This window comes from Aulostomus chinensis, chromosome 15 (genome assembly GCF_037954235.1).
Source record: "Aulostomus chinensis isolate RoL2024-O1b breed Wild chromosome 15, RoL_Achi_v1.0, whole genome shotgun sequence".
NCBI lineage: Eukaryota > Metazoa > Chordata > Actinopteri > Syngnathiformes > Aulostomidae > Aulostomus > Aulostomus chinensis.
Genome location: NC_141334.1, coordinates 12642083 through 12657500, shown reverse-complemented (window position 1 = coordinate 12657500; position 15418 = coordinate 12642083). Strand labels below are relative to the sequence as shown.

Sequence of the window (15418 nt, the reverse complement as noted above, 5' to 3'; positions counted from 1 at the left end):
CTCCCAGAGCTGAACGATACTATCAAATGAATACATAAGCTAGACACGGCTGCCGGCACATCTTCACACCACAATTCTTCCTGGCCTCCCGGCTCAAGTTATGAAAGAGAATTAGATTGTGTAGAAACTAAAAATCCATCATGGCTGCCAGAGCTACACAAGAAAATGATGGAAAAGTTCCTGTTAAAACACGAATTCTTTTGCAGATAAAATAAATATGGTTTGCAGTTTCTGAATATCGGAGCCTTTCACCATTTCATGAGTAAATGACAGCTGGAATCCAAGTTGTAGGAAATCTGCATGCGCTTCCCTACCTCAGACCTGGTAAAACTCCAGGGTTAATGCTGGGAAGGCTGTGTGAATGAAAGCAGGAACCTTACTGGGAAGGGTTTATTATTACCCTCTGCATCTCAACCTGCTCCACCTGCTACTGACGTTGCTATGAAATTGTGGAGAGGCGCAAGAAAGGAAAGGAGCAGCACGTGCGTGTCGTGAAAATCACTCGTGAAAGAGACCTACCAGATCTCTCTGGTCTTCCTGCACCAGATCCATCTTGTGCACTAGGCAGAAGACTTTAGCGTCGGGGGAGTTCTGCAGGATGGCCTCCAGACATGACTGGTAGTAATGCATGTCCTTCTCCAGCTCACGGCTCTCAACATCAAATACATAAATAAGAACTTCTACATTTCTGAAAATGTTGTCCCTCTGGCTGGTGAAGTAATTCTCCATGAACGTGTCCTGTCTGATGAGTAAAGCAGGCAAAGAGCAACCAGGCTTTCAGATTAGGTGAAAGATTATGAATTATCAAAAATGAAGAAGAAAAAAATCCCTTACCCTCCACAGTCCCACAGATTTAGAACCAGGTTGCCGAGAAACCGTACGTGGGAGTGTTCCACATCAACTAAATTAAAAATAAAAGATGAGAAGATGTGTTACGGGTAAAGAACCTCTCACAAATCAGCTGTGTCAGTACCACCTTTCACCAGGGTGTTCTTACTTGTAGCTCCAAGGCGGCGCGTGTCTCGAGCAATGTAGTTAGCGAAGATGATGGATCTCATACTGGTCTTTCCAGACCCACTTTTTCCCATCAGTAACACCTGAAAGCAAATTGCAACCGATTATTCCACCAGTGAAGTGTAGAATACTGTTTATCCTCCAGTGGAAAAAATACACAGCAAAGTGACTCCTGATTTAAATTAATTAGGCTGATTTGAACCCCCCCCCCCCCCAAAAAAAAAAAAACCAAAACTGTACATATCAGGTTGTACAGATTCCAATATGAATATATGAGTGTGACTTCAGCATCTGACGTCATTTTAAGACGTTCTGCAGCGGCCTGAGCTCGCAAACTGAAGCACTCGAATGACGTTTCCATTAAATGTGCTTGAGTCTTTCTACTACCGAACAGATAGTTAAACATTAGCTCGCCTTTTTCTTCATTGCGGTGCTTGACATCCCCCTCTCCAGACACGATGTGGAGTGCTTGTCCGAGCTGCAGGTCAGATGAACTTCGGTCTGCAGCAGCTCTCTTCTTCCTCTACTTCAGCTGCGGAACTGAGACAGATATTTTTCACCTATGGGTTCGCTGTCACTCGAGCCAGTAACCCGTGTCATATTCCACTAAGACAAGAATTAAAACGTTTAAACTCTAAATGGCGAACAAAAGACGTACGTTTGACCAGTTATATGTCAGTAGGACAATGGAAAACAACTAAAAAGCTGACTAACAACTTGAAAGTCTTTTTCTCTGTCCTGAGCTAATGCTAATTTAGCTAGCACGACAGTTACTTATGTTAGGTAGCTTAGCCAGGCTAAACTGCTAGCTAGGCTAGAGTAGAGTTAGTTTATCTTACTTACCCCGACAGGGTACAACGATGAACTATATTCAATCAATTTCAGGCTGTGGCTTCTGTTTGTTTTGAAGAATACAGTATAATTTACTAGTTAGAACCAAGGAGAGAAGACAAAATCAGCTGCTTCCTGTTTACGCGAAAGTCACATGATGTGACACAGTTGTTTGCCCCGAGAGTTGCCTGACAGACAGCTTGTCTTCTTTTGGCAGGGTGTATTCATCTCATTGAGGACATCTGTGGAGTCTGTAGGTACAAGACATATGCTAAAATATGGAGTAACATAAGTGTTAGTCTGGAGGATATTAACACCGGCACAAATGAAAATAACGGTATTAATGTTAGAATTTTAGCAATAAAGAATCTTAAGTTGTAGTTTGTTAACATGACCAGTAGATGACATTAGACATGCCCTCTGTTGATTTCTGTTTTCTGAATTTGAGTTTATTTGTTCTCTTTCAAGCCTTTTTCACGGAGTGACAAATATCAGATCAGTATAGGGACTGCATGTGTTTTCAAAGGAAAGAAGCTGAGTAATAACCAGAAACAGCAGACCAAAATTGCGAGAGATCTGCTTTTATCTAAACCAAAATGATGCTTGTCATCATCACATGCGGGCTTTTGCATTTAATGGCACCGTTATGATAAAATAAATAACAAGATCATAGTCCTCCCTCCAGATCATCTCATTGAGAGAAAAGCAAGTTTCTCTTCCACAGAAATTTTGTTATGAATGCCCACAGGGACAGATTAGCTCTGCCGCGGTAGAGCAAATAGCCCTGAATTCAAGTTGGCCACACTGTGATTTTCAAATACGCATGTATGTTTCATGTGATCAAAATCTAGAATCGTTTTTCCAGCGTAACTGATGCACAATGTGCTGTAGTAAAATCCTCGTTCAGTGAGCTGAGAAAAACAGTCATTTGTGTAATTTTCCTGCTAATCAAAGGTGTTTAAATGGTTGGTTTAGTTTAATAGAATTTCCTCAACCATAGGGACTACTCTATCCTTGTTCATTTAAAAAAAAAATTCAAGAATCACACACAAGCTGTCTTCAGTTATAAGCAAAAATTTGCCTCTGAGATGTAGTAGAGTGTAAGTATGATGAAAAAGAGTGCTGAGAGTGTTGAGCTTCAAGCCCTGTTACATTTACCTGAGGCGTCAATCGCACATTGATTCTCAAATGTTGAAAACTTGATTTTCACAACTGGTATGTTATTAAAAATTTGAATGGGTTTATATGGAATTACTGCACATATATAAAACATGACAATGTAAAGGGATAAAAGTATTATAAAACTTTATTGTTTATTTCCTCATGTAATATGCAAATTGTAACCCCATTCCAAATGATCAGAGAAAATACTGAAAATGGAGGATCATCAGCATCTTCTTTATATATTTGTTAAGTAAATCACATCAAAGCAACACATGAGGTCAGTTCACTAGTACGGGGTCAGGGTCTTTCATAACCTCACACCAAGAGGAAAACTGATGTTTGCTGCAATCATGCACATACAGACAAAAAAAAAAAGACAAAACAAACAAACAAAAACTCTCCAAAACTTTTTGACCAAAGCTTATTCACCACAAGTATGTGACATCGGCCCATAAATTTAACTGCCACAATTTATTTTTAAATGTATGGAATTCTTCATTATACACACTAAAATTGCTAAATGCATATATCTAAGAAGTACATACATTTTCCCAAACCATCATTTAGGTTATAGAAGGAAATCCAAAGAATGATCTTCAGTGTGATGGGATTATTATTAACCGAACAAACCAGGGCCGTAATAACAATGATACAGTTGCTTCTCAACGGAGACACGTGAGATGCAAAGAGAAGATGTAAATTAAAGTTAAAAAGTACAGTCCAGGTAGTGTACGGGCCATTCCAGGGCTCTGTGTTTCAGCGACGGACTGCTGCAGTTGTCCTTTACACTTGATCTCTGAGTTTGGCGAGCCTTTGAGACAGTTCATCCTGTAAGCCAGAGTAAGGAGAAGATGAGAGAGGAAGTGTGGTCATTTGGAGAACCAGTGCAACTGGATGACAAACAGGGATAAAATTTAGACACTAATGTTACATTGCATTAAAAGAACGTGCCCTATTTTGGGGAAATACGTCTATCCATCCTCCCTCTTCTCACTGAATACAGATACCTTTATATATTCCAGTGAGCTGACCAGCTGGCTGCTAGTTAGCTTCGTGCAATGAATGGTAGTGGAAGGTAGGTGTTAGCGCAGCTCTGTACTATTTGAACCAGAATACACTGTAGAGGAACTATAGGTTTTCGAAGCTGAGCGGGGAATACAGAGGTATGCTAGCACTTACCATCCACTCTCACTTACCATGCTAGGCTAACTAGCTGTCAGCTGATCAAGAGAAAATTATATCTATTGGTTATATTTTTTTTGTCAGGCTAGGATGGCAAAGAACTTGAAAAAGTCTGAATTTCTTTGGCTTTATGTACATTTTAGGCCATTTGTGCCAGATTTGAAAAGATTTTAAAACGAAGTTTTTGTCAAACAGAAGTGTACCTGCTCTGCAGAGGCAGCCATACTGGAACCCACTGCTCCCATCTGTCCCTGAGGGAGCTCCATGTTCAAGTCCAACCTAAAACACAATGCACAATGTTTTTACCGCAGACTTTTACACAGGAACTACTACAACATGTTAGAAGCAAAAACAAAAACAACAACAACAAAAAAAGGGTTTCTTTGATTTTTCCCTTCCTCTTTAATCTACTTCTATTCTTATGAGTGGTACTCGTATTTTCTGCTCTTAACAACTACTCTGCTCCTTTTGGGGTCGTCCAATCAGGCTTAAAGGTTAATTATTCCACAAAAAGTGAAGATTACCCTGCTTCATCGGCCATTTCATGCATCAACGAATCCACTTGATTCTGAAACACAGATTCAATTCATGGTGAAAATCTTTGTCTTTGAGTAACACCATCAAGATGAGAAGATAGCCCAGCGATGAAGTTCACCTGGGGTGTTGTCAGTGTTGTTGAGCTGCTCATGGTGTCCTCCATCTGCGCTGTCTGCACATCCAGAGTTTCAAACTGCCGTTCAAACTTGTCCATGAGAGCTGAGATCTGTTAAAAAAAAAGGGGAGTTTGTTGCCAGTTGTCATGACAACTGCATTGTTATGCTAAAAGGAATATGTCACTCTACCTTTTCCAGATTCATAGACTTCAGAGTGACATCCATGCCTTTCACTACGCCAGCCATAGATTTAGTGACCTGAAAAACAGCACACACACACACACTTACAAAAAATGAAACTGATTTTTTTATTTTTATTTTTTTTAAAGAGCATGTCATAGTCCAGTATTTAAAGTACCTGGTTCATGGTAACTGCGGTTTGGACCCTTGCTGCAACTGCATCTACTCGAGCACTCATCCTGAGGTAGTTCACCGACTGATTCTTTTGTCTAATGGCGTTCTCTGCATGGATCCTCGCCACATCCATGTTCCCCTTCTGGATGGCCTGGGGAAGACGTAGAACCTGAATCAAATCTTCTGCCGCACCAGCCATCGATTGATCATGAGAAGGAGTGCAACTTACTTTCTTGACTTTAGCCTTCTCTTGTTTTTCTTCTTTGTCACATTTCTTGGAATTTCTTTGGAGTTCTTTGGCTGCAAACTTTAAATTGAAGAGGTTTTCTGGAAAGTGAGGTTAAAGATGAATGGACTATGACAATCAGTGTAGGAAGACCAGTTTTAATATTGCGTTGAGCCCTAAAACTAAAGCTAACTATTACAAGCGGTGCCACAACAACCACAAGTTTTATGAGTAGTATTTCAACAATGATTTATTAGGTTTGACAATGTTTTAAGTCAAAAACGCCTCATGGCTGTGACTTAGGGTTGATGATCCTAAGTCGATCGATCCTTGATAATATTGCATGAAAACGAAAAAAATCTTCAAATTTTTGTCCTTTTTCAAATTTTACAATGGCATCAGTCTGTGTATAAGCAGAAAACCGAAGAAATTGGTTTTGGTTAATCGCCTGATTCCCATAAAGTTCCTCTTATTATCTAAAATGGAAAAAATAATTAAGTAGGAATTTGTTTTACACACATCTTCTCTTTTTTAAAATTTTGTGATTCCGAGTGTTCGACAGTATTTAAATACGACATAATAAAAACGTCTGTTCACGATTTTTAAATTTTAAAAAACTCTCCACAAAATAAAGATCTGCTCAAAGATTTTCGGCCAAACCTCCTAAAAATGTCTTTGAAACAGCACCATAACAAAACAGCCGCTGACATGCCAGGAAGGTTTCAGCCTGACAATCAAGTGACGTCATCATCATCATCATCATCATCATCATCATCATCATGAAACAATGCAACAATTAAGTATTGTGATGTTGAAGAGATCTCCTAGCGACATGTCATGTAAAACAGACTTGAGAGAACATCTTTATCTGATCCAGTTCCCCAAAGCAATCACACCATTATCATTTTGTGTATTTTTTCAACCAAATTGAGTATAATTCTGTAAAATTCCTCATTCCGTCTTATATCACAAATCATATTGCAATATCAGTCAAAACAATTGCATTTAGTTATTTTTTCAAACACATGCAGCCCTAAATTACATATTTTCATAATGTAAAATAACTGACTCGTAAATATGTTTGTTTTAATAAAAATACTATAATAACAAGGTAACTATCGACCAAATGAGTTGCAAAAAGTCGGTTTAACAGATATCGGCCAAATCAAATCTCCAACTATTCCCTCCTTCAAAGATTTCCTGTGCCAGGTTCCCTCATTCAGAATCATACCACACATCCTTACTGGTCGTTTCAGAGCTTTACACTAAACTCTATTACGAGCACCACGAACGAACACCCTGACTTTGGGGTCCTACTATAAATCGCGACGCCGGTTGTTGGGGATTTCCTGACGTTCGCAATGAAGCTGCCAAGGCCTTCAGCCCAGCTCCGACGCTGTACCGACGCCTGGAAGGGTTCAGGTAATGTCCTGGTTGATCAGTCGGTACTTCAATCTTTAGTCGGTGTATTTCTAACTTCGCACTATTTCCTACGACTTCACGACACAAATAACACCCGTCTGAACCTGACGTATCTCGTTATGTTCGGCTCTTGTTTTGACGTTACACCACCGTCAGAGTTGCTCATCTTTTCAAAAGGATACTCTCCATATTCGGCATCTTCGGCGACTTTTCAGGTCTCCGACACTCACACGGTCAAATCCTGGCGAAGTTTCCACAAAAAAAGGTGGTGAATGAAGCTAAATTCGTCTATTAAACTTCGGCCTTTCGGTTTTTGCCTTTCTCCTGCACTTCCTGGTGTCTTACCAAAATATGAGTGACGTAAGTACCACGTGAGACGGTATTCTGTTCGACGTCACCGGGGCTGCTGTCCCCCCCCCCCCCACCACCTCCTCCTCTCTTGCCTCCTCCTTCATGCGAAATGTGAATGAAAGGCACAATAAACTAACCGTGAACGTTAAAATCCGCCACTTTTATGTTTGCTAACGGGTGTCGGTATCGTGAGGTTATGGAGCGGGTTGACGGTCGCGTGTAAGGCGGATGTGGCGGGTTACCGGCGGGGTAGTGGGCGGTGAAAGTGGCTGATTGATGATTAGATTTACGGTGTGGATCACGGCGGGGAGAGAGGATGACTCACTCCGTCTGATGTGATGTTCACCCCGCAACAGCTCGGCAGTGCGGTGGCACGCCGGTAATTCCGCCTGACATATCGGTGTGTTCCACCAACACCAGTCAAACTTTTTTCAAGATACCTTTGCAAAACCCTAAAATATACTATTATTTCAAACTTGAATGGCTGTCACTTGGTAGTTAAAGAGAGACCGAGCGTCGTGATTTACCGTAAATTTCGTGACGCCTGATTGCCATGGAAACAAAGCTCCTGTGCCAGTGTCCGTGTTAACTTCAGCGTTTTAACCTCTTCAAAACCTGTTGGATATAGCAGAGTTTTTTCTTTTCTTTTCTTTTCTTTTCTTGAATTGTCTTCCTGGCTTTACTTTTCATTTTAATTTGGCCCCAGACAAGGTAAGTTGTTTTAAGATTATGTATTTTATCATGTTTCAAGCAGGCAAAATGCCGCCTGTGTTGTTGTTTTTGATCCATTAAATGATATTATCATAGACGGGCTACAACTTGTCAGGTGCGTTCAATTGTAGCGTAAAATGCAGAGCTAATGAACCAATTGATATATATTGGATAACATACAGCCTCCGTGACACATTAGAGGTGATGAATGTTGATCATGGCAATATGCTTTGAAAATAATGATAATAATAATAATAATAAAAATAATTCCAGCTTCGGTTTGCTATACACCCAAATTCTTTGCCACATCTAATCTGCGGGTTTGCTGGTTTATTATATTTTTCTTCTTGCAACCATTAACGCTGCCTTACTGGTGCATTTTGGTGTCGTTTGTGCGCCATCGTGTGATGCTTCATTCAGAGGCTGTATGACTCATATAGTCTTACCTATAACAAGCCAAGAGGCAGAAGAGTCCTGCTGCAGGAGCGAGCTGATGTAACCCCCGAGACTCGCTGATGCTGAGGGCCATGTGCTCCGAGTTTATTATGATCTATTTAACACAGAGCCGCCGCTGCTTCTGCTGCTGCTGCTGACCATCCAGGCTACGCAGGCAGCAGGTCACAAACTCTTGTTTACTTGCAGTAAATATCACATGACCTGGACAGCAAAAGTAAGGTCTCTTTTTATATTTGAAAATATCTACTTTAAACTTGAACCATTCTGATGGTGTTTCATTAAATTTGTAAAAATGCAACATGTTTTTAAAGTCTTGCTAAGAGTTGCAAATCAAAATTAGATTAACAGTGTCACGAATGAAATATTGCTGTGTGGTTCTATTGGCAGATGTGGATCATCCTGATCGTCTCTAAGATCTGTCTTTCTTATCATTTAAGTAGATTATTTTTTGGGGGATGAAATTATAATTCCATGGTATGCTTTTCACTAAATGTGCATGCTAAATCATCTTAGGTTGAAGCTTTATTGGCTGATGATAAAAGTTGGCACATCTATGTATTTTCTGTCTCTTAAACTGCAACAGCAGGAGAAATAAAGGTACAACCAGACTGTGAATCCTCTCCAGGCAAATTCTCATTTGTGATTTCAAGCTTCATGAATACAATTTGATCGACTGAATAAAATGAAATAATACGATAAGATACGTTTTCACACTGGGCAAACTCACATTCTCTTCAATGAATTCGTGGCAGTTGTAAAAAATTTGATCATTAAAAGAAATTCACAAGTTCAGCATCTATTCTTCGGTGCAGCGTGTGGAAAAATGAGAGCGTTCATCCTTCAAAACACTATGTGAATCCTCCACTTTTTCTTTTTTTACTGAAAAAAATAAAAATAATAAAGAATCAACACATCTGATCCTTTTATCTCTACTGATGTCATGAATGTTTCTGTGAGAACCCTTTAAAATCTACCAGCAAGGGGCCCAAAATCTGACGTTTGCCTCAGTGGTGAGTGAGTCATCGTACATTAATGATGACGTACTGGGGTTTTTGTTGTTGTGGGGTTTTTTTTTCCCTGCCTCTTATAAATAGAATGTTGTCACATCAAAACAGCAGGATAAACACACTATTCATTAATAGGGAGCTATAAATAGTGTGCATTTTATAGTCTGGTGTGTAACCTCGCCATTATATGTGTGGCGGGACAAGATCCAGCTTTCAGCCTGAGAGGAAGTGTGTTTATATATAGATATACAATAAACAGACAGGCTCCTTATAGCCGCCAGCCAGGATGATGCTGCCGCTGACAGACGGACAGGTGAGTCACCTGTCACTGGCAGACAGACACGTCATCATGGAGGAACTTCAATAGGGGGGGCTGCTGAATATGTACATGGTGCCACCAGCAAGTAAACCCAGTATGAGTGATATTCATATTTCAAAATGAATGTGCATAACATTATTTCATACAAATGGAGTTCAAAGTGTTTTAATGTGGACTAAATAGTGGAGATGCGTGAATAACCATCAATATAGATGAAGAAATCACCATATGAAAGAAATGAATAGCATGTGAAGACTTGAATGTTTTGGATCGTTGTGGGAAAAAAAGAAGTTCCCTTTCCAAACTCTCAAGTCTTTGTGGGATTGGTTACAATCATACTCCCAATTGTCTTCTCCTGGATTAAATGATAATTCCTATTGTAATAAACAATCTGTAGAAACTTCATTTATATCTATCTATATCTATCTATCTATATATATAGATAGATAGATAGATAGATAGATAGATAGATATAGATATTTGCATGTGGTAAACATACCTGTAGTTCAAATTCAGCAATAGAAAATTTAATGCACCATCAGAAGATGGTGCGATACTGTCGCCACCTGCTGGCAGTTCAGGAGAGTTCATCACTGAGACACCAGCAGTCCTCTGTAGCTCACACTGAGAATGCTGATGACTGTGATGGTAAATGTCGGTGAGAATCCGAGACGTTCAAAATAAGTAATCTGAGAGTAACGAGGAGAAAATAGCTCCGATCGAAGCCTCAAGCACAGTTTAACACGTGTTTTTGAGTGTACTTGACAGGACCAGAGGGTGACGAGGAAGGCGTGTTGAAATAAATGAGTAAAGAATATACTTCGGGATAAGGATGCACGGGGCTGCCGTGTTTCAGCTTGCGCCAAGATGTTTTCATTGTCGATTATTTAAAGGTTAGAGGACACTTAGGGCTCAGGACCCTGTTACACCCTCATGTTGGCGACCCTGAGTGTGTCAACGGCACCCAGAAAAGATAAAGGCGTGGCTATTGAAGAAGATGAGTCTAAAATCCGTGAAGTTGTTCTCATTTCCAGTATGTTTCGTAAACTGTGTCCATCTTTTTTAATCAACCATTATCAGATCTGTCAATGTGACACGTGTTATTTCACAGGAAAGAATGACGGAGCTTCAAACAGAGAAAAGGTTCCACAACTTGACCCTCGAGCAGCTCCAGGCTCTGGACAAAGTCTTGACTGAGGTAATCCCCATTCACGGACGAGGGAATTTTCCTACTCTGCAGGTGAGAGCGAAAGACATCATCCGTGTGGTGAAGGATCGACTTGTGGAGAGAGACATCCAGGTTAAAGACATACGCCTTAATGGTGCCACTGCCAGCCACGTCCTGGTGAGGGATAACGGCCTGGGCTCCAGAGACTTAGACATCATCTTCAGAGTGGAGCTGCCCCGACAGGAGGACTTCCAGGTGATTAAAGAGGTGGTGCTGGGCAGCCTAAGAGACCTCCTCCCCTGTGGTGTTAACAGAAGGAAGATAACCTGCCTGACAATGAAAGAAGCCTACGTACAAAAAATGGTGAAAGTTTTCAATGACCAAGACAGATGGAGCCTCATCTCACTGTCAAACAACCGAGCTAAAACGGTGGGGCTTCGATTTGTCAGTGCCCTACGAAGACAGTTTGAGTTCAGCGTGGACTCCTTCCAGATAATACTGGATCGCATGCTGGAGTCCTACTGGGAGAACGAAAGGAGACAAGGAGGACATTTGGCATTAAATACTCAGAATTCATCAAAAAGACATGCTGAGAATGAGGAGAAAGGGCAAGAGCAGTTGAGCAACCCTCAGGTTGCTGATGAGGAAAAAGACTCAGCGATGGCGACCGGCGGAGACAGTCAGACTCAGGATGAAGGGATCATCGAGAAAGAGGTTCCAGATGACGAGCATGAGGACAGAAAGGAAGAGGAAGCGTTAGAACCTGAGAACATCAGCTTGAAGCTAACATCTCAACAGGAGGATGACATAGAGGAGGTTCATTCAGAAGAGGATATTGTTTTTCAGCTATGTGAAGAAAACTGTGATGAAAAAGGACAGTTTCATAATGATTATTCTTTAGTTTCATCCTCTAAAACGTTATTTACCGACGTCAGGAGCCCTCTGACGCATGCATGTTTAAAGTTACAGGCTACAGAGGAGCTCTCTGAGTCACAAGGCTCCCAGACAGCCATTGCAGAGCATACAGAGGAGTCAGCCACACAGGAAATAGTCGATTGTGAAGAAAATACTCAGCTCAAAGTTGATTCTGCTATCTGCCGGACTGAAAATACCTCAAGCCTACAAGATTCCCATTTTGAATGTTCCTTTCCTCCCCCAGCGAAGAAAACCTGCAGCACATCACAGGATATTTTACCAGACTATTGCCCCTCACCAAAATTACAAAGAAAAATGTCAAGGAAGCTGATCAGTAACCCACAACTCCCTGAAAAATGGTCTTTACTGACTGATTTGTCAGATCTTACAACACAACTCTTTCCACCCATTGAAATACCGAAGCCACTTCAGCCTTCACTGGACAGCTCTCAAGTTAATTGCTCAAATGTACCAGACTCCACGCAGGAGACCTCAGAGGGTAAAGACACCCTTCCAGCTCCCAGCCACAGTCCTGCCACTACGCGTCAGAGCAGGCCGGGCTCAAATCAAACATTAGAACCAACAGTTAAGCCCAAACACGCCAAGAAGCCCCCTGATTCAGACACTCGTGCAGCTAATGCAGCCTCTCAGTCTGAGGTGGACGAGCAGAAATGTGAGTTAGCAGAGACGGTCGCAAGCAGCTGTGGGGTGATCCCATGGAGCGGGGACACTGTCATCACCGTTGAGGCTGAGTGCATGTACGGAGACTTTGAGCAGGCGATGGACCACCTCCGCCACCGACTCATTGCTACACACAACCCAGAGGAGATCCGAGGAGGGGGCTTGCTCAAATACAGCGATCTGCTGGTGAGGAACTTCCGGCCTGCCAGTGAAACGGAGATCAAATCTTTGGAACGCTACATGTGCTCTCGCTTCTTTATAGACTTTCCTGACGTGAGCGAGCAGCAGCGGAAAATTGAGGCCTACCTGCAGTGCCATTTCATAGGCAACGAGGAGGCGAGCAAGTACGACTATCTGATGACCCTGCGGCGCGTCATCGATGAAAGCACTGTGTGTCTGATGGGACATGAGAGGAGACAGACGCTCAATATGATCACAGTGTTGGCTCTGAGGGTGCTGGGCGAGCAGAACGCCATCCCCAACACAGCCAACGTCACTTGTTTCTATCAGCCGGCTCCGTACATGACAGAACCCATCTACAGCAGCTACTTCATCACCCAAGCTCAGCCCCCCCTCGTCTACCACCCCTACCCTCTACACGTCCACATGCAGACTGGCCTGGTGTAGCTACGGCGACGTGCCCACAGGGGAGGCATGAACGGCTGCTTTCAGCATGGTGCTCTGCTAACAGAGGCACACACAAGTTTGAACAACAAAAAGCAACCACGAGCACAGTGTTGTTTGATGCTTTGAAAAACCCCTCCCTGCTTATGATGTGAAAGATCACAAAAGGTCAGATCTGAAAGGGGTCTTGGGGCGGGGGGCAATGTCACCCTTTCAAGCTGACGACTTTTCTTAAAGGGAAGAGTGGCTAAGAGGGCTGCTTTTCAGAGAGCTCAGACTGACTGTTGCATTGAAACGGAGGGACTCCAGCTCGGCTTTAGCCGGGCTCTGTACTGGTCGCCGGCCCCTGATGAGGAGAATGCTGTGTGGTGTGATAATTCGCTATGGCTAGAAGATATTTAACATCCGAAACATAACCTACGAAACATCTCTTACTGATTTGGTTCAAGTTTGAATGCTAGTAAATCCGTAGCCGCTTTGTGAGTCGTCATTCTCTGTGGAGTAAACTTCAGCATGTGTTCTTATTGGCTGTTTAGAAATATGACACCGAGGGCTTGCATTAGCAAAAATTAGCTGTGGTGTTTCCATGATGTTGTGCACTTTGTATTTGTCAATGTAAAAAGATGATTTGAAAGATATATAAAAAAAGAGTTTCAAGGTTCTGTGCGGTGAGTGACCATATGAAAATTATTAGCGTGGTAACTTTATTCTTAACCCTAAAAACATGTCGAAATAAGTTAGAAATTTGTACTGCATGTGAATCTAAACATGATACTGAAATTATAGCAGTTACTAGGCTATGTTATGGCATAGGAATCTGCCGTGAATGATCCATTCTAATGTTGAAAAAGCACCCCCAAGATTTGCATTTATCAGGGAAATACTATTCTCTTATTATTTTGAGTGAAAATAATTAAGAGTAATGAAATCTGTATCGCTCTTCTCAAAATCCACATTATTAGCTTGAAGATCTTCCCACATACTACTATTGTAATTTTTTTATACAGTCTTCTTGATATAATGCACAAATCTGTATTGCACTTTTTTCTGGTGTTGTGCTTTTTCTTCATAATCATATTATCATTGTGCTATAAGTTATGAACCAGAAATTGTGGCCCTTTTTTCTCCCTTAACAACAAATTCATTCCTCATCAGCGCTGCAAGGTTTTGTCTCCTAATGGCAATATGAAGAAAGCCTCGGCTGTTTGGTTGTTGTTGTTGGTTTTTTTGTCATTTATATATTTATTTTTATAAATTGAGGGAAAATACGTTGTAAGACTGAAGTGCGGAAAATTCTGAAAATGCATGCTGAGCGCAGTTTGGTAGCAGATCTCCCTCCTCAAAAAGGGACCAGTTTCATTTCCTCTCTGTGCGTGACGCCATGGTGACAGTGGTTTGTGGTAGTCGACGTAGTGAATGTCAATCGTATCAGGGTTGTATCCAACAATGTTCCTGCACATCTCAAGTATTCAAGCACTGAATCTGCCTGCGTGTTTGTTTAACGTGTTTGCATAACTACATGTACTCTGTATTTAAGAAAAAACAAGATAAAATTCAAGTACAGGTTAGGATAAATCTGAGACTGAAGCACAATGTAAATGTCCATCGGTGTCGTTGAGTAATTGAAGGTGACCCGCTTGTGATTCTCAGATTGCAGTCCTGTGTGCAGTAGTGCCATATGTAGCTTGACGGTGATCGTACCTACTGTATCTGGAGACGCCGGGTTTGTTGTGAGTCATTACGGAACTGTCATCAGTGAAGAAATATCCCTGTTATGATATCTAGTTGCTGAGTTTGTTGTATTATTGTCTTGATAATAAAGATAACAAAAGTGCTCTCTCTCTCGGCTGAATGTTACACTTTGAGGTGGCTCCCCCCGATATTAAATAGCAAAGGCAAATTTGGAATGAATTCTTTAAAATGAGTGAAATTATTTTTTGTAGATGCAACTGATGATTAGATTCGTACGAGCAGCGGACCTCAACTTAGGGGTCCGGACCCCAAGTGAGTTGAAAGATCCTTTCCAGAGTGGATGGCCAAATGGTTTTTGTGAAACAACAACAACAACAAAAATAATAATAATGATAAGCACCGACTGTTTTGCTACATTCCACCACCTGTAAGAGCAACATCAGTTAAACTTTATTGAAAGCGCCTACACTGGAAAACTGCAGTATGAAACATTGTACAACTTGTAAAAACTATGAATACAGTTCTTACGCTAAAGCCTAGACTTTAAGATGATACTAAATGTATTTCATTCCTTTATCAAGTATAAATGTTGATTGTGATGCCGTATGTTTATTATTCTGTAAGAAAACGTAAAAAAAAAATGAAAGG

At 41.3% G+C, this 15418-nt stretch overlaps 3 protein-coding genes across 4 annotated transcripts in view; 1 reads left to right on the top strand and 2 right to left on the bottom strand.

Moving 5' to 3' along the window:
- rraga (Ras-related GTP binding A) overlaps positions 1 to 2023 on the bottom strand; it is a 3223-nt gene extending 1200 nt beyond the window's left edge. The window contains exons 1-5 of the mRNA XM_086226129.1: positions 1858 to 2023; positions 1429 to 1554; positions 998 to 1097; positions 835 to 901; positions 520 to 742 (exon numbers count right to left, since the gene is read on the bottom strand). Coding sequence (XP_086082255.1) covers positions 520 to 742; positions 835 to 901; positions 998 to 1097; positions 1429 to 1455 — 417 coding nt within the window. The 5' untranslated portion in view covers positions 1456 to 1554; positions 1858 to 2023. The remainder of the gene's footprint in view (positions 1 to 519; positions 743 to 834; positions 902 to 997; positions 1098 to 1428; positions 1555 to 1857) is intronic.
- A 1102-nt stretch (positions 2024 to 3125) lies between these two features.
- Positions 3126 to 7220, bottom strand: chmp1b (charged multivesicular body protein 1B). The gene is made up of 8 exons (XM_086225940.1): positions 7029 to 7220; positions 5428 to 5525; positions 5203 to 5349; positions 5034 to 5102; positions 4847 to 4954; positions 4716 to 4759; positions 4395 to 4470; positions 3126 to 3837 (listed from the first exon to the last, which is right to left on the bottom strand). Exons 1-8 carry the CDS (start codon positions 7042 to 7044, stop codon positions 3793 to 3795), a joined length of 603 nt encoding a protein of 200 aa, XP_086082066.1. The 5' UTR covers positions 7045 to 7220; the 3' UTR covers positions 3126 to 3792.
- On the top strand, positions 6716 to 15387 carry LOC147248737 (terminal nucleotidyltransferase 5D-like). Of its 2 annotated transcripts, none has more exons than XM_086225939.1 (2): positions 6716 to 6846; positions 10802 to 15387. In XM_086225939.1, the coding sequence occupies exon 2, from the start codon at positions 10808 to 10810 to the stop codon at positions 13079 to 13081; it is 2274 nt and encodes a 757-aa protein (XP_086082065.1). In that variant the 5' UTR covers positions 6716 to 6846; positions 10802 to 10807; the 3' UTR covers positions 13082 to 15387. The 2 variants fall into 2 exon arrangements, with proteins under 2 accessions (XP_086082065.1, XP_086082064.1); XM_086225938.1 differs by lacking the exon at positions 6716 to 6846 and adding an exon at positions 7325 to 7908 and having other exon boundaries at positions 10802 to 15386.
- The last annotated feature ends 31 nt before the right edge of the window (positions 15388 to 15418 follow it).

Coding starts and splice junctions, on each gene's coding strand:
- chmp1b (XM_086225940.1), bottom strand. Junction 5,350..5,427: donor AGAAGGCTAAAGTCAAGAAA/GTAAGTTGCACT, acceptor CGTCTTCCCCAG/GCCATCCAGAAGGGGAACAT. Junction 3,838..4,394: donor TGGCTGCCTCTGCAGAGCAG/GTACACTTCTGT, acceptor TCTGGCTTACAG/GATGAACTGTCTCAAAGGCT.
- LOC147248737 (XM_086225939.1), top strand. CDS start 10,808: ATGACGGAGCTTCAAACAGAGAAAAGGTTCCACAACTTGACCCTCGAG.